Source organism: Nesoenas mayeri (genome assembly GCF_963082525.1).
Source record: "Nesoenas mayeri genome assembly, chromosome: 7".
Lineage (NCBI taxonomy): Eukaryota > Metazoa > Chordata > Aves > Columbiformes > Columbidae > Nesoenas > Nesoenas mayeri.
This window is the reverse complement of record NC_137551.1, coordinates 14,802,115-14,826,480: the sequence shown is the minus strand read 5'-3', so window position 1 is coordinate 14,826,480 and position 24,366 is coordinate 14,802,115. Positions and strand designations below refer to the sequence as shown.

The 24,366-nt window shown below is 37.2% G+C and overlaps 1 protein-coding gene across 2 annotated transcripts in view; it reads left to right on the top strand.

Annotated features, from left to right (window-relative positions):
- Positions 1-24,366, top strand: part of OGDHL (oxoglutarate dehydrogenase L) — a gene marked incomplete at both ends in the record, with an annotated part of 50,110 nt that overhangs the window by 1,650 nt on the left and 24,094 nt on the right. Inside the window, 12 exons of one of the 2 annotated variants that reach the window (XM_080348298.1) lie at positions 4,569-4,748; positions 8,861-8,963; positions 12,315-12,430; positions 14,361-14,515; positions 17,427-17,573; positions 18,165-18,255; positions 18,765-18,944; positions 19,323-19,451; positions 19,819-19,998; positions 20,269-20,421; positions 21,751-21,853; positions 22,452-22,580. In XM_080348298.1, coding sequence (XP_080204424.1) covers positions 4,569-4,748; positions 8,861-8,963; positions 12,315-12,430; positions 14,361-14,515; positions 17,427-17,573; positions 18,165-18,255; positions 18,765-18,944; positions 19,323-19,451; positions 19,819-19,998; positions 20,269-20,421; positions 21,751-21,853; positions 22,452-22,580 — 1,666 coding nt within the window. Of the gene's footprint in view, positions 1-4,568; positions 4,749-8,860; positions 8,997-12,314; positions 12,431-14,360; positions 14,516-17,426; positions 17,574-18,164; positions 18,256-18,764; positions 18,945-19,322; positions 19,452-19,818; positions 19,999-20,268; positions 20,422-21,750; positions 21,854-22,451; positions 22,581-24,366 lie in introns of both variants that reach the window. The other variant, XM_080348297.1, reaches the window with a different exon arrangement.

The following is a 24,366-nucleotide window of genomic DNA, read 5'->3' as shown; positions in this document are numbered from 1 at the left end:
GCCGGTTTGGGCTGCGGCAAAGAGCAACGGCTGCTGCCAAATTTAGACTTGCTTGTTATTCTACTGGTGCTTGGGCGTTGGTGGAAATGCTAAAAATCCTTCTGAAAGACTAGCCCATTCGTCTGGCAGTTCAGGCACAGTTGGGTGGTGGATCCTGATGAGGTGATGCAGTTTGTAGGTTGATTAGCAACTAACAAATGAGCAGAATGAGTTTACAGAGAAATGTGAATGTACTTGGTGGAGTAGAGTGTGTCCTAGGGAGTGGATCCCAGGTAGTTCAAGAGGCATTTTAAAAATGTGTGAATTTTTATCCAGGTTAACTATCTGTAGTATACTTACAACAGTAATGAACTGAAGTAAATTAACTGTGTGCCTGGTTTATGAGGCTTAAAAGAATACAATTGATGGACATAATGGATTGCTTTATAGCTACTCTTGACTAAATAATTATTTTTTTTTCACAGTCTAGAAGAAAGGGGGGGAGAACAATGATACCAATTAATTTTACTTTGTTTCATCAACAAAATTAATTTTTGGTTTCTTGAAAATGATCTAATTTCACTGGCTGAAAGCTGTAAATATCTACCCAAGATATTTGTCGACAGAAATTATTTAATTTGGACTTTAATAAAACAGATTAAAAAGATTGAGAGTTGAACTCATCCTGTTTTTTTTAAAAATCCAGAAAAATTCATGCCATAGTTTTATGACTGTAGGCAAGTTGTGAATTTGTCATTCTGCTACAGAAAGTGCTGGAAAATACTGTCAAGAGACAGAAATGGCTTTTGTGGTGTTGGTTATGGTATTGTTAATAATTTGACTCTCTTTGCAGGCCACTCATATTTCATCATTTTATCGAGTATGTCCAGCATGGTTTAGAAAGCCCATTTGTGCTGGGCATTTAGACATTACATACTCTTTCCTTTTTTTCATCTTTATTTTCTATTTTTTCCTCATGTTTCTTTGTTTCTTCATATCAGAGGGGATGTGCCTCCTTCTAGTTGATGAGGTGAAAAAGCTTTTTTTTCCCTGGGCTTTAGAAATAATACTCCATTATTTTAAATTAGAAACTCCAATTAATCAAAGCTCCTCAAATAATGTCCCTCTCAGAAGATTTGAGTGGACATGTCTTCCCATGTATGCTTATTTCAAACTTTGAAATATGTGTGTCATGTTCCAGTGAGTGTATTCAGTGTTACTAGCATTTTTTCTAAGAATTTCTCCTTTCTGTGTATAGCATGGTTATATATCAAGGAATATGTGTTTGTATCTATAGGAGCTTTTATTCTTTGTGCAAATCCGTTCCTGATGATTTCCTGCTTTTCCTTGTCTTTTGAATTGCCTATCCTTGGAGTAGCCAAAGCAACAATTAGAATAAAATGACGTGGCATCATTATTTCTCCTTGAAGCACAGTGTCAGGGCCATAGATCATAAGGGAGAACCTTGACAAGGCTCAGTTATTACTATCAGAAGATTAATTACAAAACTGCATGGTTGGATATTGAGTACAGGATGCCTGCCATGTTATCCTGTATGTCACTGCTCTGCTGTGAGTGCGTAATCACTTCCTTGTTTCATGTACTTGGGAAAAGTGTGGCTTCTGTGTTTTGTTTTTACTTTTTTTTTAGGTATGAAGTGATGCTCAGTATGTGCCTTCTAAGGCTTTTCTGTCCTCACTGCAGTTGATAAATATTGTGATGTCACTATGGAAAAAAAATCAAGATAACGAATCTGTTACTTATTATTCTAAGTGCAACACTGTTTATTATGTGAGAGTAGAATATTGCCACTGAATCACTTGAATTGTATTAAGTTACTTGAGAAAGTAGTAGATAACTACAATATAGATTTGCTGACAAGAAAAAAAAAAAGGAATGTGTTGCGTATCACTATAGCAATTTATTTTTTACGGATGTGTTTTTCTATTATAAGTCTAGTCTACCATATTTTTTTTTTTTTTTAAGATCTTGACTAATTTAGTTGAGAACTGCAAGTTTGCTGTAAGACCAAGCTGGTCTTCTGCCTGTTCAGTCACATGGTCAACATGCTGTTGCCTAAGACTGACATTGATACACAGGACTTGAGGACTATAATCTGGTATCAATCTTGAAAGATGCTATAGAAATTTTTAAAGGCTTTGATGGATGTGTATCTAGAAAAAACTAATTTTCTGTAGCCGAATGATATATTTTCCCTCCCCTCTGATTAAATGTCAAGCCTGCCCAACGAATCAATAAGTTCAAAAATGTGATAGGAAAAAATAGTGTGGGTTCCTTCTGTCCCAGCTGGCTGCTTCTTCAGATGTAAACATTTTGAAGATATTTCTTTATATTTGTGAGTTTGAATGAAGAAAGGGTCCTATGCTTATTTGTTTTGGGCATGTCTAGTTGGATTTTATTAGCAACTGTCTCAGCAGAGTACTTGTCCAAAAACATATTAAATTCTTTAGGACTGTGCTGTGATTACTTTTACATCTAAATGAAAAGATTTTAACTCAACAAAGGAGCAGTTATTGTCATCATTGTAGGTGTATCATGGTATTGGAAAAAGTGAGGAAGGAACCTCAACATAAGCAAAGCCTATTCTGTATTAAAACATTGAATGAATACCAAATGTCAGATTTGTCATGGATCCAAATGTGTGTTTGGATTTTCCTAATTTAATGAGAGTTAATAACTGTCTATTGCCAAAATAATTTCTTCAGTCTAAGTAGCCTCATTTGTAACATGAAGGGCTTGCATCTGTTTTTTCCCTATCTGGAATCTGCAAACTCTCAGACCTGCTGCTGTGTAGGCGTGGAATAACAACACTGTTCTTAGTACAGCGTAAGAAGGTGTATAGAGAGAATACCAGAGGAAATCCAGTTGCACTAATAGACTCTTGTAGACAATTTATAGGATGTTTGTCAATTCAGACTTCTAATCTCAGTGCAGCTAGCAAGGTGTTGCAGTAAGAAGAATAGAGGAAATGAGGATACATGAGAGAAGGGAGCAGGAATGTGTGTCTGGAGCTGACTGCCAAGCATGATCTGAATGCCTTAATTTCTCATGGCATACAAAAGTTAGAGTATGTTTAGATCAAGCCTGTGTAAGAACAGGGTGATAAATTGTCAGTTTATTGTGCTTGTATCAATGCAGCTTTGTATTAACAAAGAAGTGAGAGAGGTGCATTGAAGCTGTGTTTCTCGGGTAGTGGCCAAGAAACCCACAGGTTTGAGTCCCCCCACTTCCATAACGTTAACTTGGAAGGTTGGTGATATTTATCTCTTGCGTGCTTCCCTTCTCATAGTGTTTCTGAACACCTTAAAGCTTGTAGAAATTTCAATATGAAGACTTTTTGTTAATGGAAACAGAATTTCATAAATATTTTTCCATTGTGTAGTGTTGGTATTACATTATTTTGATTTTTTTCGTTTGCTCATTTTGATTCTGTATTTAATATATTAAGTAGTGTTCTTTTTAAAATAAAATCTTGTGCTACTTTTTGTCTTTTCTGGTACTGGGTCATGAAATACTGTCATTCCAGGCTCACAGCCAAGGTAAATAACATGCACTGTACAAAATGAAATTTAACTTTTACAGTTTTTCTATTCTAGTCACTAATATTTTAAAGTTTTGAAATAGCTTCCTTTGGTTCCGAAGTTAAACAGACCGAGGAGGGTGTTTTATGACCTTTCATTACCTTTTATGGAAACTGTGAGCTAATCACAAGTATTGATTAGTCCCCTGCTAGCGCAGGCTTTCTTCTCTGTTTGGTATAAGCATGTCAGATGTTTTATTCTATTCTGCTGCTATCTGTTGGCATCCATACATGTAATATCGTTCTAACCTGACTACCTTATCAGGAAAGCCAGGTCTGGGCATACGTGGAGAAAGTGACGTGTAAAAGTGCAGATAGAAATAAAAAGATATTTCATTCGTTGTGATTTAGTTTCTCAAACATGTACTCTTCTAAAGTCAAGACTTGCACCTGAAACCAGGTCCGTAATTTCTTTTGTAGTATGGTAATCTAAGTTAGTTAGGGAAGTATCTTAGACCAAAAGCCTCATTCAGAAAAGCTGTAATTGCTTTTGAACAGTTCCTTCAAGAAAGGCCCTCAAGGACTGATTCTGGTTTAGCATATTCAGTGAGTGTCTTGAAGTATCATAAATTCTTGAAGTATCATTAAAGGAATGAATTAATTTCATTTATTAATGTTTTCAGTTTTATAGGCTTGATATCTCTTTACCAGCAGCATAATATCATATCCATTACTAGTTGCCTGAATAAACATCACAGTTAAAAAGAGCTGTGTGAATGAATAATGTACGAAGGTACTTTGCAGTCCTATGTGCTGGAGACAAGCTCAGTGTGAGAAATGAGATGAAGAAGGCTCTATGTAAGTGAAACGCAGAGTTGCTATTGAGATGTGGGTGTATCAGTGCTCTCTTTTTGTTGGCTATTAGTGGTACTTCATACTGTGATGTACTGAGGTGCCATTTGCAGCTTGAAGGAGCTGATTTTGGTTGAGACTTTTGTTTGAAGTAATAAATTTTCCTCCTTGTTTCCTACTCTGTACACGTGTCCAGTCCTGGGATTTGTTTTTCCAAAATGCTAATGCCAGCCAAGCACGTGATCCCCAACTACCAGATCAGTTGGAAAGAAAGGCGTCGTTTCTTCAGAGCCATGGCCTGGCCCAGACACCGGGTAAAACTGAGAAGCTTGTTGAAGATCACCTTGCTGTGCAGTCTTTGATAAGAGCATACCAAGTAAGTGTACTTTGGGGTGGGCGTGGCAGGGCCTCTCCTTTGCAAACAACCTTTTTTTTTCTTTCTATGTTCTTATTTGTCTTCTGGTCTTAACTCTTGCCTGTTGTCTTGCTTCTGATCCAAAATGTCTTGAACTAGATAGTCTTTTCTTCCCCGCACAGTGTCTGAATGCTGAAGTCCTGGATTCAGACTGGGATGCTCCTCTGGTTTAGCAAACTCAGGATTCAGATTGTCCGCAGACCTGACTTAACCTGGAAGTTCTTTGTGGAGAAAGCAATTTGCGAAAGGGAGCGTGAATCTGTTGGGTTTTGCTGGTTCACTGGGAGCAGGAGCCAAGCATGTCAAAGCTTAACCTTTACTGTTCTTTTGGCTCACAACTGTATTAAGATTTTTCTTGTGTGTGTGTCTCATTCAGTAAGTTACTCGACCAAATTGAAAAAATAAGTTATCTGAAATAGTTTTGCTTTATGTAAAGGGAGTTGTGCTGGATATACTGGTATTCATGAATCTCCTGATGTGTGCAATGTGAAATAAGAACTTTTCCCTCTCTTCAACAGCAAACTTTTCCATGATCTAAGTCTGTCTTCACCTCTGGAAAAGTTTGTATTATGGTTACTATCTTTCTTTGAGAAAGGAGGAAATGTGCTTGCCTTCTCATACATCTAGGATGAATTTTGAGATCCCTAGTTTGAGCAGGATTATAGGTAAAAAGAGAGAGGAGAAATAATGAATTAACCAGAAGTTGAATTTTGGGAGGCTGACACTACTGAGTTGGGGTCAGCTTTAAATTTATTTTAGAGAGCTGTTCCTCAAAGTTGACTTTGTTTCACACTCAGATTTTTAACCTTTTTATCAAATTAAGAAATTAAGTCTAATTTCCTGTTTTCCTCTAAAAGGAGGAGGATTTTGGAAATAGTATAGTGGTTTTGGTCAGAAGTTTTCTAAACGTAAAACAAGTTTGAACATTTTTATTTTGACTTGTATTTAAGCCTTTTATTGAAATTAATGTATTAAAAACAGTGTGAAACAACAACAAAAAAATCCCACTAAACATGTAGATCTGTGTTGAGCAAAATATTCCAGTTTGACTCTTTTTTTTTTATTTAGTAAGTATGTAACTTTCCAAGGAGTTTGCTGCAGTGACTTGAGTGGATATTTTCTTCCCTGTGTTATAAATGAAAACAAGTCTTTGAGCCAATTAATTAATTTTATTGAACAAGCGAATTTAAAGCAAGCAGTAATTAGGCAAAACAGCACTGGGTGACCGGGGGAAGCTCAGTTCCACCACGGCACAAAACTCAACTTTTCGTATGTGCTTATATATGTTATACACTTGTTCACGCGCTGGGACACCCTGACGAGTTAGCTCCTGGTTGGCTAGTCGACAGTGAAAGATGTTGCTGGGTGTCGCTTGGTGTTTCTGCCTCTGGAGTTCTGTTATCTGTTACACCATCCGGCCACTCTGTTATCTGTTGCACCATCCGGCCATTGGCTTGGTTGGGGTCCGGTATCCGGCCGTTGGCTTGGTTGGGGCCCGGCATCCGGCCATTGGCTTAACTACTATTTTTTACAAAATATAATGAAACTTGCACAAACGCGATTACTTCTTACAACGATATGCATGATATGATTGAACCCTACTCGATTTGTTCAACAACCTTGACCATTATTTATTACACCTGCACTAAGAATTTTAAGTCCCATTTGCTATCATCAGAGGAATAGAAGAGGAACTTTTTTGAAAAAACCTTTTCCTTTTCAGTACACATCACATTGTCACTGTTGATTCAGATATGAACCATGTTATTCCAGCTGTTGGAGAGGTGTTGTAAAGGAGTAGAAAGGTTTGTGAATAGAAAGGATATGTGAAATTTGCTTAGAAATAGCTATGTAGGAAACAACCTCTTCAGCCCACTCACTTTTGCTTGTAGTAAAAATTCGCTGAAGAATTAGAGAAAATTGGAGAATATTAGGCTGCTTTGACACCATTTATTGAAAACAGTTCAGGGATTGCCATTTTGTTTCTTGTGTTTGAAAGAGTGCTGGTCTCAAGTGATAGAACAGAAATGTCTGTATAAATGGCAGGCACCCGTGTGTCTGCAACAAACAATGAAAGAGGATTACCTAAGGCAACTGGCTGTTTTTAAAAGGTATTTAATACCCTCTAAATTCAGTGTTGAAGGGACACAATCAATTTGTGACCTTCCTTTGCCTGATAATGAAATGAAATGGAGAAGGATACAGAATTTCCATTTCTCAAGCCTGTCAGTGTTTTATGGTTTTTGTGGTAAACTGCTTTGTGGTCTGTTGAGCTGGTCTTCTGAAAAGACAGTTAATCTATTGCTTTTTCTAATGCAGAGCTTCAGACACACTGAAAGAAGGATTTCCAGTGAAATGTGTGTGCTTAAAAAAATGAGTCTAGATAAAGTAATTTCTTGAGGCTGCTTTTATAACATAGGTTTCTTAATCTATGTCTAGAAAATATTATTTTTAAAGTCTAGATTTAGGTAGTGTGTACTTGCATTTAGTAAAATTTATGGCAATTGATGGAAGTTTTCCATGCATGTATTTTCACAAGCTTGATCTCTGATTTTTGAAGTTGTTACTATTTTCTGTATCCAGTGAAAGAAGTGGAAGTTATTGAAAAATAATTTGATGTTGATGAAAATACTGTCTTTTAGTTAAAGACCAAACTGCTCCTGGAGTGTAATATGGCACAGCACTTTAGTGCTTTGCTTTTCTGGGTTTTGGTGTTTTTACTGATCTTCTTCTTCTTCCTACTACTGCAGAGCAGATGTGGCTTAGGGAGGTGAATTATTTCCTCTTGATGATGCTTGAGACAGAATTGTTTGCTTAGTTCCAGTCAGATAGACTTTGTGCTGCTGGAAACAATGAGGTGGCACAGATGTTGCCGTGGGCATCATTTGGCCTGTCAGAGTTTTATTACAGGTGATTTATGAGATGCAAAGAATCTGAGAGGCCAGGCTGAATTCACAGGGCTAGTTGTTCTTAAAAAGATGCTGTGTTTCTGTTTGCTTGTGAGCAGAAGGTGTTTTGTTAGGAACTCTTCTGCTAATATAGAACATTTGAATAATGTTTTTTACAAGTCACTTCTTGATGAACTACACTTTAATCACTGTCTATTGCTGTGTGGTGCAATTCATTATTAATATTGCAGTTTATTAATTTTTTTCAGAGATAATTAGGGTGCTAGTAATGTGAATGAAATTGTACCCGGGGGTCTGAATTTGTCCTTAAAAAGAAAAATGAGAAAATATTTATATGTTAATCTATAAAAAGTTTATAATGAGCTAATTCACTATATGAGAATAATGCACAAGAGACATACAAAAAAAAAGTTTTTTATTTGTGGCTCTGTTGAGTCAATTAGTTATTTCTTCTGTAGCAATGTTGTATGTTAATGTAAAGCAGTAGTTTATAGCAACTTGTGGCATGCATTATCACCAGTTGTATCGATAACTGAAAGCTGACTGAATTCCCCACTGAATTTGTGTTCTTTGGTATCTTGAATGTCAATTTTATTGTAGGTGAAACTCCTGAAATTTCATGAATGAAAAAAAACGCTATCTGATGTGGAACAGAGCTCAGGAAGAGTGATCCCTTCACTTCCAATATAAACTTCTTCAGCACCAATATATGTTTTAGGTTAGCTTTAGTATTCTGCCGGTGCAGAAAGGAGGATTCAGGCAAAAATATAAAATGACTGAATTAGCAAATGATAAGATCTATAGACTAGTTGTAGTTTCTTAACTTTACCCAGAGATTTAGAGTACAATCTTTAGCAGTTTTCTTTACTTAATCTTCAGTGTAATTCCAGTTTAAACTGTATGTCAGACCAAAAAAAAGTTATGTTCTAATGTGTATTCAGCATTTTTTTATAAGAAGTAGTGTACTTATCTAGAGATATAATACTTGTTTCCTGTACTTATGGGAAAACTTGGGAAATGTGACCCATTCGTGACATTAGTGGTGTTCACTTACTTGACTTGACGGCTGATATGCATAGTATGGAGAGATATCAGTGACTTTTTCCCTTTGTCTGACTTTTTTTAGTGTGATTTCGTTTTTCTCTGGCTTTCCTTGTTTTTCAGATCCGTGGCCATCATGTGGCTCAGCTGGATCCCCTTGGAATTCTGGATGCAGACTTGGATTCGTTTGTTCCATCTGACTTAATCACTACGATCGATAAACTTGGTGTGTACACTGTACGCCTTATTATTTGCAATGGTCATTTTTCTCTTTTGTCTCATTGGGCTGAAATGATTTAATAAGACATTTCAGGGAAGCTTCTACCTTTTCTATTTGCTGGTATCATGAAAGAGTTTCTTTGGGCATTTGTAAGGAGGCTCAAATTTCAGAACAATGCAGTTTCTACTCTGAGATCACAGATGAGGTTCCTGTAACTTCACCTTCTGATGAACGATGATTATAAACACTTTATAGAAAACTCAGATCTTTTAATTAATAATTAAATTAATACTATATCAATACATTAGTCTAAGATTCTGGTAAATTACTTTTATACCATTATGCTTGATATTTATTTTGACTGGGGCCATCTGAAAGCCAGTCAATAGGAAAAACAAGCAACAAACAAAATGCTGGATAGAGGAACTTAGGGTAAATTTCATACCAAATTTGAATTCTAGCCTCTGATACATATTCCATCTGTATAATGTGAAGAGTATTTGAAATTATCAGAAGGAAACATGGAAACTGCAGAATTCTTGACTTGTGTATAGAATTCAATGGTGATCATTTTAGTTTCCTGCTGGAGGAGTGTGATACACTCAGGTCTGCTTTTGCAAAGGTTGTTCTGGTTGCTAAGAGGGCATGTCTTTGAGAAATTGCACTGATCAATTTCTTTGCTCCTCTCTGCTTGAATAGAGAAACATCTGATTGATTTTTCTCTACTCTTCAATCTACCTGGTTTATTTAAAAGGTGGTTTTCTACTTGATAAAGACACCGAATTGATTTTTCTTTGATAGGTAGGGAAGCTTTCTGGACCAGACATAAAACGGAGTGCAAGTAATAGATAAAACACATTCTGATTAATTTTTCTGTAAGTGCATCTACTGCCTCTTTGCTGCTGTGTTTTCTATTTCTGGTGGTAGGGAAAGAAGCATTTCTGACCCATGATCATGTAAAGGCATTGGAGTGCTTAAGACTGTAAATAGAGGTGCTTACACAAATCAGGGGTTCTCTTTGAAGTTTGTCAGCTTTAATGAAAGGAAAGTACCTACTAGAAAATACATGAGACATTTACTGAGTAAATATAATTTGTTTGGAGCATGGGTGATTGCTAGCATGTCGGTACAAATTTCTTTAAAGTGTACAGATAGTTCAGTACAGAGTGTTGTGACTGGTCAGAAAGTGTCGGACTGAAGCGCTCATGAGGACAGGAAAAATATTCTAGACCTCTGACTGAGATGGGGTGTTTTGTCTGGGAGCGTAACTGCAGTGATATTTCAGTTTGCAAGGGGAAAATTTCTACCCTAGTCTTGAAAAAGAGACATAAAAGCATAAAAGAGACAGATCTCAAATGTTGCCTATCCTTAAGTGTTCCAGGCAGGAAAGCTGTGAAAGGTCTCTGGAAGTACAGCAAATATTTTAGTGTTTGATTTTTCTTTGTGTTTTCTTTGCATCGTCAACTGTTTTCCTTTTGAGAAACCTTCAGGTAAGAAGTTTTTTCTGGGAGTTGCTTGTAAAAATGCAGCTAGTTACAGGTGTATCTGCTGCACGATTCAGGTTATGGAATTGCTTTCAGGAAATCTTGGATTTCAGTAAGGTTGTGTCTCTTTAAACATGAGGTGATGCTTCAGTAAATACGCGGTGCTGCTGTACAAAGCACAGATGCTCTGTGTGTGCCCAAATCACTCCTGTACGTGTTCTGGTTTTTGCATGACAGAACATGAAAAGTCCGTGAAGTCTTAGAGGATGTCAGCAAAGGGGAAAAAAAAATAGGATCTTAGTACTTCATTGTTTCAAATGGCACTAAAGGCCCTGTCATCCTGTGACCCTCCCCCTCCTCCTCCCCCTACCCCCCCTCTTGTTTAGCACTATAGAAAACCAGAGTTAATTTGATGCTGGAAAAGCCTATTATGGTATAAAAAAGAAGAAACAGTGGTACACAAACACTTTTTTTTTGTTCACTTCAGATATGACGTTTGTATTTATTGTTAAAATTATTATTATTAAAAACAAAATAAATGTTTTAAACATTATTTTAAATATATGTTATCTTTAAAACACAAACTGTGTTATTACTGACAGTGCTTGTATAATAAAAGTGGTGGCAATGCAGTCTTGTGGCCTGACTCCAACTCTAAATGCTAAGTTCCGTTATTGTTTCATCTTTAAATTGCCTTTTCACTTTCATCTTCAGAAAATTCATTTAACAGGGAATATGGAGCACTGTTCTATATTGATGTAAGAGTTCTGTGCAGGCTGTCATATCAGTGTTAAAGTGGGTGCCTGCAGCTTATCCAGAACCAAGGTAAAGAGTTCAAAATTAAAACCACAGAAACTATAATTTTAAAATATTCTTAACATGTGCACACACACATACATAATTTTTGTGTATAATAGGTTTCTATAACTGTATGTAATGTGCATTATAGGTTTTATAAATTTACTTCTTAGAATTTTAAGAAGCTGTCTTTTTCTTTCTTCGTTTAAGAGGTCTAGATTAAACTTTGTCATGCAAAGTCCTTAACTTGCATTGATACCAGTCTTTCAGTCTTGTCTGTTGTGCGTTTTAGCTCTTGAAACTGCATAAAAGTTAAATGTTTTATTAAACCATATTCTCAGCCAGAACAATTTTAAATATGTCTAAATCAGGATGAAACAATACACTTAAACAAGCCCTTGTTTTAGTTGGGAGCGTGTGTATGTGGAAATCTCTCTCCTTTATAAGGGGTTGCCGACTGGGAAGCAGAGCTGTACGGGTTATTGCATGGCCATTTCAAACTAACTTCCCTGTGAAGAAGAGGAGATTGAATGGAGATACCTTGGAAGTTACACACATTACATTGAATGTGTCGATATATCTCTTAGTCTGTCTATTAACGTTGTATAAATTAGTATGCTTCTAACCAACTGGTTTTGTCTGGGAAAAGTGGTTCTTTTTGTGTTTGTTGTTCTTAAAAGAACAAGGAAGAAATCCCAATCGTTAGTTATTTCACTAAACAGTGAAGTGCAAAATATAATATGGAGAATTCATGGCACATATACTAACATATTGAAATATAAAAAGGCTTGGGTGATATTAATTTCAGTTGCTCTATCTGAGCATTTAAAAAATAATGGTTTGGTACTTCTAATCAAACAATAACCGCTTAATTAAAACATTTGTTTTTAAGATCCGGACTCAAGTGCATTGTACCAATGGATGCCTCCAAAATATTCGCACTTCCATGTTTTAATCTGGTACCTTTTTCTTAATATTGTTTTATTAAACTTAATCCATGGTGGATTGAAAAACAATGCTGGTTTCCTTCTTTTCTCTTGCCCTGCTTTGCAAATTGATAATGTACCTTTTGCAGGGTTTTATGGTTTGCACGAATCAGATTTGGACAAAGTCTTTCAGCTGCCTACAACCACCTTCATAGGAGGAAATGAGAACAGCCTGTCTTTACGAGAGATCATCAAACGGCTGGAGGTCAGTGGGATGTTTTGTGATTTGTGCTTGTTTTCACCCAAACAGAAGTGAATGTTTTCTGGTCGTCAGTCACATAAAACCCCCTTACAATTTGTCAGTTATTAATTGAGCATGTAAAGAATTCAAATGACAATAAAAATAACCCTTCTACTGTTTGTAGAGATGGCAGCACCATTAGTTTTGTTGCCTGGATATCTGAAATACATAGATGAAGGATGAGTATAAAAGAAGTGAACATGGTAGAATACTAATTCAGGCCATAGATCTGTAAAGAGCTGACCTTGTTTAGAAGGAGTAGAGCCTTTAGAACTTGTTTTTCAAGTGTCCTACCGCAGATAAAACACCTTTGCCTACAGTACTTGGGATGTGCAGGGGTTGCTCTCAGAGCCCTAGCTTTACTGAGACTTTTACCTGGATGGAAGTATGAGAGTTGGGTACCGCCAAATTAGTGAAAGCCCAGCTGTAGCTTGTAGATGAGGATGGTCCTTGTTTTTTGTCGCCAGTTCCTTTCCTAGAGTTTCATTTTCTGACAGGTGGTATGGTTATGCCACGTGAAGTCATCAAAGGTAAACTAATTTAAAGCACAATTCAAAGGAATAGTTATCATTAGGTGGGAACTCCAAATAGCAAAACGGCAAGTAGGAATGGTAATGAATTTGTAAACTACTGAGTTATTAAGTACAGGATATTACCGATTTTGCTTGTTCCAGGGTTTGGGAGGATTCAAGTTGCAGAGATTTCCATTGCATGGTAATGAAATCCATCGGACTAAAAAGGGCTAGGAGTGAGGAAATATTTTAAAGGATGAAATACAGAACTGAGTTGTAAGAATGTGAAAAATAGAAGTAAAGTAATTACTGAACCTAAAAGAGTTGGCTTCGACCTGTTGCAAGTGTGAGAGAATGTGTTGACCTGCATGTTTGACTATGACATCAGCTTAGCTGAAGCACAGTCAGTTGTTAATTCACATAATCTCTGTACATTTGAGCCCTGTATTTGCTTTTTGGTTTTTACACTTTTGCACGTGTCTGTGCTGAAACTTTCAAGAGATAATCCTTAAAAATGTAGTGTGCAAATAAATGGACAAAATCAATAGCAAAATCTAAAAGCCTCAAGGAACTGATTTGTGTTAAAGAGAAATAACCCTCTGGTTTCCCTCTTCAGTCCTTTGGATTTTATTTTTTTTTTTAATTGAAATGAACATTAAATTCTTTTTTGGAGGCAGTAGAGAGCACATACTACGTGTTCAGAGTGGTTTTGTCTCAGATTAAACTCACAATAAGTCTTACTTCCATTGACTTGTATTTTAGACCCATTTTTGTGGTGAAATATTATTTTTAAGGTAAGAAAAAGAACATTTAAAAAATGCAACATGGAGATAAAATTTCCGAAGTGCCTTTTTATTTTTCCCTGTCCTTTCTCTGCTCTCAGCTGCTTGGATTCCTTTTCAGATATCCAGTCTTCTGAGACTTGACAATTATAATTTGCATGAGGCTACAGAGCCTTCTCATTGTCTTTAGTCCTTAATTACATTTAAGAAAGACAGTAAATTTTGATAAATTACTTGAAAGCTTTGCTGGTGCGTCTAAAGACTCTATAGCCTAGAACAGCAGCGAGTTAGGTGAAATATGGCAGTCAGTTTAAGGCAGGTTTACTGGTCTACTTTGAATATGTTACCAAATGAGAATCCTCCAGATTCAAAGTTTTGAAATGTTGCTTTGTAGAGAAAGCTTTCTGACATAAAACTAGATTTGGTAGAATAATTCATGTACTTATAGGATTACTGTGGGTAAGGTATAGTGGAAGAGGAAGAAGACAAGATAGCTTTCAGAAGAATAATACGTACAGCAAATATAATTTAAAAACTGTATTTGTTTCTTCGTGGCCCATTAACTCCTAAAGCTTCTGTGTTGGTGTTTTCACATCCTAGAATACCTACTGCCAACACATCGGCTTGGAGTTCATGTTCATCAATGATGTGGAGCAGTGCCAGTGGATCCGGCAGAAGTTTGAAACACCGGGAGTTATGAAGTTTACTAATGAGGAGAAAAGGACTTTGTTGGCGAGGCTGGTGCGCTCCATGAGGTACGCTGGGAAACAGCTCTGTGACTGCTGGGTGCAACTGCTGTGGTCTGCAAACTGCTGAGGGGGAGCTGAAGAGTCTCACTGAAACCTGGAGTACAGGAGGGTGTCGTTAACCTGGCTGTGGTACCAAAGGGAAGTGAGTACTCTGAGGGATGTCAGGGTCTGTGTAGTGGCTTTTAGTGTCCTATTTTCTTAAAAGGCAGGTTGTGTTGTGTAACACTTGTGCAGCCTTTAGGGGCATATCTGGCAGTGTTTTCATTGGCTTGCAGAGATAAGCTGGGGAAAAAAATTGTTTCAGCAGACTAGTAATATGCCTCTGTGTGAAAGATTCATAACCTGTTTCAGAAAATAGGAGTCAGAATAACATTGGATCTTGATCTTCTGCTATATTCATCTATTGCACATCTCTCTAGTAGCAGATGATCAAAGGAGGCCATCCTAACAGTCAGCTCAAGGGGAATTTTTAGATGGATGAAATGTTGACATGAGCGTTGTTTGACTCACTGGGATGCTACCAGTGTCTTTGGAGACCTCTGCCAAGATGGGGCTGGATTTGAGAGGCATAATGTCATTTCAAGTCCTGGTTTTGCCCTTTTGAGGTATGCCAAGATGTGCTGTACTGCTGCATGACCTGGCAGCAGGAGTTTTGGTCTCTGCAATTTATGAAAGCATGTTTGGAAACAGCATATTGATTGTTCCTGTTGTGGCTGTCTGTACAGAAATACTGTGATCCCAGAGACTGAATTACCCTCTCACCCCTAGAACGAGACTGTCTTCTCAGGCAAAAGATTTATTCTGATTCTTATGATGTGAAACAGTTTGCATATCCTTTGATTAATACGAGAGTTAGAGATTTATAAAGACACATTTTTGATTAAGCGTCTGTGTTCAAAGACTTACAAATTAAGTGCTCATTGGAAGTGTTAGAAGATATTTTTGCCTGGTGTTTTGTTTTCCAATATTATAGCGAGGTTGTTTTTCTAGTTAAAAGTTTCATTTAAACAGAAAACAAGTTACTTAATGGTCAAGTGAATGTTGCATTTGAGTAAGTTTGTTTAACAAGCGCTCAGCATGAACCTTCTCCATTTATCTTGAGACAAGAATTTACACTTTCTTTCCTGCCTGTCTAAGCTGTGTAAAGATCTGGGGTTCCTAGTAGCATGAAAAAGCTGAATTTTCATCTTCTGCCAAATTAATTGTCTGCTGAAAATGGGGAAAAAAAAAAAATTACATAAATTTCTATTCAGCTACCCCTAGTGTACTTTTTTTGGTCTGAAAATGATCAAGAAAAAAGATCTGGTTTTGTGGAAAACGTCGTGCTCTTGAGATTCGTGGCTTTGTAAAGCAGATAGTGAGAATTTTGCTCAAGAATTCAGTTTTCCAAAATATTCATTCCAAGTGCTACATAGTTCAGGGATTTGAAACTCAATTTTAAATTAGGATTTCTCATCCTTTGTGGTGTTCACTGATAAGTTATTGAAAAAAGGGCCATTTTTAACTCTTCCTTCTGTAAAATACTCCCTGTGTATCTTTGTTCTATACTGTGTATGCATTAGTAACTGATCGTGTAGTCTGATCTGGGCATTGTCTTTCACCTGTGCGGGGTCAAGTGTTTCTAGATCATCCCTTGTGAGAGCAACCATCTTTCGTAAGGCTTGCCGCTCACTGGGTACTGAATCCATGTGGTGACAGCGGATGTGCTGCCAGCCCTTGTGAGCTCAGGGTGGCACACAGGGGTAACATGTGACTGTGCAATATTGCAGTTCTGCACACCTAGTGGCAGTTTGCCTCAGATAATCAACTTTCTGCTTGTCCAGTACTGTCTTGATTTGCAGCTGCAAAGCGAAGGCAAACAGCGTGTACACCACTTCGCTTTGCCCTGTAGGACTTGATGTTCACATGCGGCCCCGCTTTCAGTTTAGATAAACTGGCACAGCCCCGCAGACTTCCCTGAGGAATTCTGGCTGCATAGCTCAGCTGAGAGTCTGCCTGGTTGATTAGATGGCTGAATTGTAAGGGTATTGATGGGTGAGCTCAGGAGAGTCTTTTGGCAACTCTTCATTTCACTGCTTTTAGGACTTCAGTCTAAAGAGGTAAATGTCAGTGTTCTGAGTGAGGAATAAGCTGAGTATTAATAGATTATGGCAGTGTTATGAGTTCAGGCATTGCACAGATGATGTAACCAGTACAGTTATTTTCATGAAGATGTATTTTCTTTGCTTTTTGTATTTCCAAGCTTTACAACATATAATCCTTTCAGCATTTGTTAAAAGGTACTTTTTAACCACTCACATTGCCCCTGGCCCAAATGCATTAAAGAGTGAAAGAATGTGGAGCTGTCAGGAATTGACATCTTTCTCCTGCTGCAGCCGAGGCAGAGATGCCAGTGCCCTAGTTCTTGGCACATTACCAACTGTTACATCACATGGTCTGAGGAGCTCTGCCATTGAATAGGACCTATGAAATAGGTGTGCTTTGTACTGTATTTCTACAAGTATTTAATTCCAGAAAATATGGGTTCTCTGTTATGTCTTCTTCAATCCATAGAAGAGACTTCTGTGGTGTTACTCTGCCTTCCCAGTGGTCAGTATACGTTTTGTGTACATGGGAAGGAGCAGAGTTTAACTTGAGAACTGAATTTTGTCTGAGACGGAGATTCTCCCTCCTGTTTGAATGGTTTTCAAGTCCTGGTAAATGCCTCTCAGATGGAAGAGAAAGAAGACTTAATTCTCTCCTGTGTCTCCCTCCTTACATGTGACTTACTTCTAGAGCCCTTAAAACATGTATTCACAGACGTTTTAAAACAGTGTAATGTAATCATATTTTCTAAAATATGTTTGACAATAAGCATTCTCTACATTATCTTAATGCAAACACTCTCTCTTGGTTTTTGTGTTTCTTTTTGGCAAAGATTTGAAGACTTCCTTGCTCGCAAGTGGTCTTCCGAAAAGAGATTTGGTTTGGAAGGATGTGAAGTAATGATTCCTGCACTTAAGACCATCATTGATAAATCCAGTGAAATGGGAATTGAATATGTTATAATGGGGATGCCTCATAGGTAATGTCAATGGAAACCCCCAACAAATGGGATTATTGTCTTAAGACGAGTTTCAGGTTCTAGAATTTTATAATGCCAGAGTGGCAAGAGTCAGTCATAGCGAGTCATGGGAACACAGAACTGTAACAAAGGTCTATGAGTGGGAGGTGACAGGTGTCTCAGGGAAATGCTGGTAAAACTCTCCGTGGTGGACTTTGGAGCTGCAAGCAGATGTGGCAGCAGCTGTGGTGTCTGTCCCATTTCAGAGAGTCTAGAACTGAGAAAGCTTGTTGAGATAGTATCAAACTTGCTTTTGCAGTCTGCTTTAATTAAATAAATATTAACATCATCCTGTTAAAACTGCCAGATAGCTGCAAAATTCATTGCTCATACTTGAATAACTAGATGTTATGAAATGTCTATGGGAATGCATTGGAGGGACTTTGCAATGGGAGGAGAAGGGTACAATGAAGGTTTTCAGGTTCAGAAGTTTGAAATGAACTTCTTACTTGCGAATTTCTGACAGAGGTGGCTTGCTGATTTTATAAGTTTTATGCTGTTAACTCTGTTATTACCATTTCTGAGACATAACTATGTTTGGAATTTTCTTAGGGGTAGGCTCAATGTATTGGCTAACGTAATCCGAAAAGAGCTGGAGCAGATCTTCTGTCAGTTTGATCCCAAACTTGAAGCAGCTGATGAGGTAAGATGCTTTTTCAGTAGATCTGTATAGAGAGGTCAACATTCAAGGTAATTTTTAGTAATTTTGGTCATGGTTATTATGCAAATAGCATTATCAGCTGCTGAAATGCATAGTCCTCTTTTCTAGTTTGAAGAATACGATTCAGTGAAATTTCTTCACCAATTTAAAGACTATACTGTACCTCTAACGTGCAGAAGGTGTTTTAGGAATGACTGTAATAAGTTCAAGGTCATTTGACTGAGTTCCTAACTTTTAAGCATCTTTCCTTGTTTTATATAAATGAAATGAGCATCAATATTATGTAAATATTTATCAAATACTGGATAGCAACACTAAGATGATAAATTAGGAACAGTGTTCCAGTTTGAAAGTGTGGTGTCAAACCCATAGTACATACTGATGTGCAGTTAGCTAGATGTGTTTTGCAGACTGAAGCACAAGTTTTAGGTGTAGTCGATGCAGCTGGTATGAATGACATTCCTGAATCGTGACTGTGTCTTGTACATTAGGGATCTGGGGATGTAAAATATCATCTGGGAATGTACCATGAGAGGATCAACCGAGCAACAAACAAGAAAATCACTCTGTCCCTGATGGCTAACCCTTCTCACTTGGAAGCAGTTGATCCTGTTGTGCAGGGGAAGACAAAAGCCGAACAGTTTTATCGAGGGGATACGGCAGGGAAAAAGGTAAATATTGTTTAACATAATAACTCTTAATCATAGTTTTCCGTATTATTTTTAATAAAAATACTTTACCAGTAGTTTTGTGTCACAGAATCTTCCTCTGTTCCTCCTTCAGAAAAGAAGTTTATCACCTATTGAAGTAGGTAAGGTTTTTGACGTGGTACCTCAAGGTTAACTTTAGGAAGTAGGCTTGACACTTTCTCTCATTTGCAAACTGAGCAAAGGCAGCAGAATGCTGACAAGTCTATGGTTTATTATAAAAATACATTTTTGTTTTATAAGCACTACAGAAATATGGAAGAAAGAAATCCTGCTGAGAAACTTAAACTGCAGTTTTGCTTTCTAATACATATGTGGATATGTGTGTATAATCCTCTGTAGGTTATGTCCATATTATTACATGGGGATGCTGCCTTTGCAGGACAAGGAGTGGTTTATGAAACGTTTCATCTTAGTGACCTCCCATCCTACACCACAAATGGCACTATTCATGTTGTGGTCAACAACCAGGTAACAAGTAGTGCATTTTTCAGTCAATTTGTCTGCTAAATAGTTACTAGTGTATTTCCTCTTATTCTTATTTGTTATTAGCTGGGTGCTTTGTCTCCTCTGTTTATTAGAATGGTTAGGATGTTCCTGAAAACGATCATAGTATCTCGCAACTCTGAGTGGATATCTACATCTACCTCTCACCTACGTTTATTTCATGCATTGTGTAACACTTGATGGGTTAGGTTTGCTTTGTTTTGTTTTTAAGGGAGCAAAAAGCAGTTAGCTAGCCAAAATGTAAGGCTGATTCTACTGCTGTGTAAATTACTATTAAGTGAAAGCCTCAAGCATTCAAAATTATTTTAATGGAAGTTTCTGGAATTTTTAGATTGGCTTCACCACAGACCCCCGTATGGCCCGTTCATCTCCATATCCTACTGATGTTGCTCGTGTAGTCAATGCTCCCATTTTTCATGTGAATGCTGATGACCCTGAAGCAGTGATGTATGTGTGCAGTGTAGCTGCAGAATGGCGAAACACCTTCAATAAAGATGTGGTAGTTGACTTGGTACGTCTTGGTTTTCTTAACTTGTCATTTTGTGTATTAGTTCTACTCTCTTTTCTGTGGCTTAGAAGGCCAGTCAAGAAACATTTTTTCTTTTAAAAGGCCTTTAGTTTCTTCTTAAAAAAAAAAAAAAAAAGGTAAACAACTAACAGGCCCGCAAGTATCCAGAAATGGTTTTATACCATAAAACTCCTAAAATCTCTGTAAAACTGAAATGGGAAGATGTAATTTTACATTTTTCCGTACCAAGAGAAACAATTTTTCCCTTTGTAGGTTTGTTACCGTAGGAGAGGGCACAATGAAATGGATGAACCAATGTTCACGCAGCCTCTAATGTACAAGCAGATCCATAAGCAGGTGCCAGTGCTGAAGAAATATGCTGATAAACTGATTGCAGATGGGACTGTGACACTGCAGGAGTTCGAGGTACATGGTAACAAGTTGAAGCTGTCAGGAGGAAGACACAACTGTCACTATATGCTGCCTACTTAAAAACCTGCTCTTTCATTACCATGTCGTCTTCACCCTTTAACACTATCTGATGCTATTTGGTTTGGGTTTTTGTGTAAAATATGTAGTATTGTTGTAACAAAAGCAATGAAAGTGCTGTGAAGTAATTGATACGTATTGCACAGAAAAAGATTTCCTTCAGTTCTGAGATTTCTAAGAGGTGATCAGCTGTGAATGTTGGAGATGGAGGCATTTGTTCATGTCTTTATTCAGCAGTAAGACAGTATTTAAGTGCTCATAGGTATAACTGTAGCTTCATATTTATAATCTTGGCAGGCTTGTATCCAGCGGTAATGCAATAAAATCAATTTAACCTTTTTATTTTCTTGCAATAATTCAACTAAGTTCAGAGATCATTTGAAATATTCTAGAAGGAAGAAGTCTGAAGTCTGGTGCCTGTATTAAGTTAGTTAAGTCTTTACCTTAATCTTTTTGAAAATGAAATGTGTAGAGAGCAGATGCAACGAAGGACCTTTGGAGAAGGTGTGGCTAGCTATGTAGTGACATGGTATTGCAGATCAACAACCAACCTGTTTGTGTAGGTGCATTCTGTTATCTGCAAGAATGATCACAGCTCATGCAGAACCAGCTACCTTGAATCATTGTAAGGGTAGCCATTTGTAGCATAGGCTTTGGTGAGTGGATCCAAGATCCTGGGTGGATGTTTTGCTGTACAAACTGAGCTCAGAATTGCTGTTAATTAAAGATTAACTAGCTCAAGAACTTGAGTGTGCTCTTGGATTGAAACATAGATACTACAGAGGCATTCCGCCTCTAGAGAATATGGCTTAGTATCCGTTGCCATTGACAGGTGTGGCCAGCAGATTCTTAGCTGATCTCTCCTAACCAGACCAGTGTCCTAGGAGATCCTTTTCTAGTCTTCAGGGGCTTCTGTAGCAAGAAGCATGAGAGCTGTATAATGCTGATCTTAGAAGTATGACTGTAAATTATATTTGGTGCTTCAGTTCTGTCTCATTCTAGAGTAATGGTTGCAACTTCAGCTCTTGGTACTCTCCTCTGTAGCACCTGTCCAATTAACTAAATAATTTATTTAGAATAATGGGGGCAAAGATGTTTCTCAAAGGAAATTTGATCCTAGATAAAATGAAGTTGTTTGCATAATTATAACTAAATTTTCTTCTGGAGTTAAATAACTGGTTTTATTGTACTGAATTATAAGTATCATCTGTGAGATTCAGAGGTGTTATGCTTATCTGCTTTAAAAATAAAGTTTTTGTTCTACAGGAAGAAATTGCAAAGTATGATAGAATATGTGAAGAAGCATATACTAGATCTAAGGATAATAAAATCCTACATATCAAGCACTGGCTTGATTCACCTTGGCCTGGTAAGAGGTGTCCTTTCACTTGTCCTAGTGTTAATATTATTGTGCTTTTGAGTCCATATTCTAGGTCTCTTAAATGTTTTTTATCAAGCAGTGTTCCTTTAAAATAATGTATGTGACCTTTGTTTTGCCCATTAGTAGTAAATGAAACATTCTGCCAGATTACCTTAAAAGAGATGCGTTTCTTAAAAAACATGCAAAGTGAGGTGTGACTTTGAAAAAGATGTCTTTTCAGTTTAGCAGAGAAGTGTTTTTCCCGTAACAATAACTGTGCCTTCAGAAAGAAAGAGTATGTGTCATGCTCTTTCATTTGTTGTTGTTGTTGAGGGATTGAGGGATATGCCATTTATTGGCTGCCTCTGCCCACATAGTTGGACTTCACAGGGAGTGAAAGCAGAAAAAAGGCAGATCATTGTGTGCCTGTAAGATCGAGTTTTGTCATACAGACAATCAAAATGATTGTATCTCCAAGTGAAAGGTGAACAACTAGGCTTAGGCTGCTGCAGAGAATGTCTTTTAAGAGTTGTGAATTTTTAAGTAAAATGTAGATTGTGTAGGTATCTGTTAACCTTGAACATCTCACCAAATATTTTACTTCTAGGATTCTTTAACATGGATGGAGAACCCAAGAGCATGTCTTGTCCTCCAACTGGCATTTCGGAAGACCTGCTGACTCACATTGGCAACGTAGCTAGTTCAGTGCCAGTCAAAGACTTCAAAATACATGCAGGTCAGCTGGAGTCTTTGTTTCTCTCGCTCAGATTTTATATTTCTGCACACGAATTGCTATTGGGCCATTTCCAAAAGAGGAAAATGCCTGTGACTTTTATTTTAACTCTTCCATCTTATGGACAAGGAGAATGTGAATTAAGGTCCTGCTGCTTGTTCTCAGCATAATGTTTTTTCAGTATCATGCCACTTCTGTTCCCTACCTTGTTAAAGCAGATTTTCTTCTGAGGGTGGTAAAAGTCTCTTTGTAATGTTAATAGCTCCTTTCATTCTTCAAGCCCTTGTGGAAAATGCTGCCTCTATGCAGCACGTTTGTGGGACTTACTGTGAAGTAAGGCAGCCATCTCAGGAAGCTTTTTTTATATTTTTTTAAGACTAAAACAAGTGGTAATTTGAGGTTCACTTAAGACAATTTTCTTGTAGTTAGACAACTTTCTACTCAGGATTATAGCTTGGTCTTTTCAGAGCTGGCAACATTGCTGATACACCATAAGCATAATTTTAATACAGCTGAAGGGACTCTGTGTGGGCAATTTAAGGCAGTTTTTCTTTCAGCTTGATGCTTAGCATTGATGGTAGCACAAATCTAGTGTTTTCTCAAAAAGTCTTAGCTTTTGGTCTGAAGAGATTCAACTCTGAATTGGGCATGTATTACATACAGTAAGAGGTTAAATGTGCCAGTCTCGCTGGGGAGCACCTGGTACTGTGTCAAAGTTTTGAGGTAATTCTTCACTCCGTGGTCAGGTTGAAGTCCAGCAGCTCAAAAGGGCACAATAACGTGTTAATTCCATGGGGAAATATGGAGACACTTTGTTTAGGGATCTTTTTTCTTCTGTTGGCTTGTAGGAATGTACTTTTTTTCTGTGTAAAATCTCTAGCTAATATTTCTTCTCCAGAGTCATTAATGAAGGAATAAAGTATGTCTGCTGCAGATGTTGTATGTGTTTGTGTTCCTTTAGGACAATTAAACACTGTTACAAGAAATTATGATAGGGCATTCCCAGTTATCAATTGCAAGCTTGTTGAGCTGATGCAATTAATAAATGAACTTCAAAACTCTTCCACATGTTTGTGCACTTTGTTGTGACACTGATAAATTTGAAATTATAGTTGGCCAATAAAATCTATTATTAAACATTCTAATTAAAAAGGTAAGGTAGTCTGTCTTCAGTAACTTGATTAACCATTGACACTAAGTAACACTTGCCAGTATATAAGATAAATTTATGGTTCAAAGCAAAGTTTAGTCTGGTAGATTCTTTTATGGAATTTAAAAGGCCATGAAATTTTAAAAAATGAGAGAATTAGAAGGGGAAGAGCACCTTTGAAGTACTTTGTCTTTCCACTAGAACGAAACAGCTTAATATCTCACAATATTTCAACAAACATTTGGAAGATTCTTTATTTTATCAAATGTTTAATATATTCTAATGAGAAAATTGTCATTTTATTTTTTTTACTTACAATGCAATAATTTACATGAGAGAATAGTTTTATGTGGAAAGAAAGCAGGGTGATTTTTTTTGTAAAAACAGGGAAAGTGACAAAGGGAAATATGGGGAAATAACACATAGGACAGCTTGCCGAGAGTGTTGATGCAGATGTGAAAATAAGATGGTGCCAAGTGCCACTGAATACACAAGGCTTATAGCCTCAAAACTGGAAGCACCTGTGTGCAGTTTTGGGTTTATTCCCTTTAAAACTCACAGTATTGCAACCTGTTTTTGCCTTACCATGTTATAGAGTCTTCACTGCAAAAACATAACTTTTGGTTACCAATGGAAAAC